Here is a 1289-nt window from a genome sequence, read left to right on the forward strand (position 1 = left end):
GACCAGGCTGGCCTCAAACTCACAAATCCACCTGCCTCTGCCTCCCAAGTGCTGGGATTAAAGGTGTGTGCCACCACCTCCCATCCAAACAAAGATACTTAGTTCTACCTGGGGTCCAGATGGTGGGGCTGTGTTCTGCACTGTTCTTGGATGTGGTGTATGAACAAGGAGATGTAACTGTAGAGCTGGCAGAAGGGCTTGAGGCAGTGAGTAGGGCAAGGTTCTCAAGACATTCTTGGGAAGCAAACCTGTTTGTTTCCTGATACTGGTTATACCATGCAGGCTTTGCAAGGTAGACATTGACACTGTTGATGACTCAGAAGAGTAGAGGACTGATTTTGATGTGATGGTGAGCTAAGGCTTCCTGCTTTGCAATTCTTCAGGCTAAGGAAAGGCTGTGGAGCTGGCTGTAACAGTGGTGGCAATATTGAAGATTCTGACACTGGAGGTGGGACTTCCTGTCCTGGTAACAGTGCAACCACTGCCAGTGATCCCCACAACAATGTGTCCCAAGGAAGTACTGGACACCCAGGACAGGGAGCAGGATCTGGACTCCACCCGCCCACCACATCATATCCTCCAACACTAGGTAACTGGAGACAAAATTCTGTGTAATGTTGGCCCCTTAGCTGTCAGGCCAGTGTGTGTGTGTGTGTGTGTGTGTGTGTGTGTGTGTGTGTGTATGTGTGTGTGTCTGTCTGTGTGCTCGTGTGTGTGCACATGCATGAGTGTGTCCATGCCTGTGTATAAAGGAGTATGATGTTACTTGCTTAAACCTAGTAGTTGATTATACCGTTGTTTATATCTGTCAGTGGTGCGCATGTATAGATCTTGCACATATTTGTGACACATACCTTTAATCCTAACACTCAGAGGACACAGAGGCCAGTGGCTCTGAGATGGAAGCCAGCCTGATTGAGTGCCAGGATAGCCAGGGCTACACTGAGAAACTCTGCCTCAAAAAGAAAAAACTCAAAACCCAGATATATATTACATTTTTAAGTGAATAATATTGAATTCTTATATTTTATTTAACTTTTCTCCTATAGTGCAGTCGGTTGGCTGCTTCTGACATTACAGTACCATTTACACGAGAATCTTTATAATCCCTTAGTACTTTCTTTGGCTACTCCCTCTAAAACTGGGCTCAGTGGGGCAGACTGTAAGTCTCTTGAGAGCTCACACGAAGAATCTCTACAGCAAGTCTCTCTCCAGTGGGTACCCTCTGCAGTCAGCCCTGGAGCCTCCACCTGGGAGCTCTACAGCAAGTGTCTCTCCAGTGGGTGCCC

The 1289-nt window shown here is 47.2% G+C and overlaps 1 protein-coding gene across 7 annotated transcripts in view; it reads left to right on the plus strand.

The window, feature by feature from the left end:
- The window catches only part of Pcnx1 (pecanex 1), a 150317-nt gene that overhangs the window by 139936 nt on the left and 9092 nt on the right, over positions 1-1289 (plus strand). For all 7 annotated transcript variants that reach the window (XM_031356333.1, XM_031356338.1, XM_031356335.1 and 4 more), the window contains one exon: positions 384-589. In XM_031356333.1, the coding sequence (XP_031212193.1) occupies positions 384-589 (206 nt within the window). The remainder of the gene's footprint in view (positions 1-383; positions 590-1289) is intronic.

Source organism: Mastomys coucha, unplaced genomic scaffold (genome assembly GCF_008632895.1).
Source record: "Mastomys coucha isolate ucsf_1 unplaced genomic scaffold, UCSF_Mcou_1 pScaffold6, whole genome shotgun sequence".
Classification (NCBI taxonomy): Eukaryota; Metazoa; Chordata; class Mammalia; order Rodentia; family Muridae; genus Mastomys; species Mastomys coucha.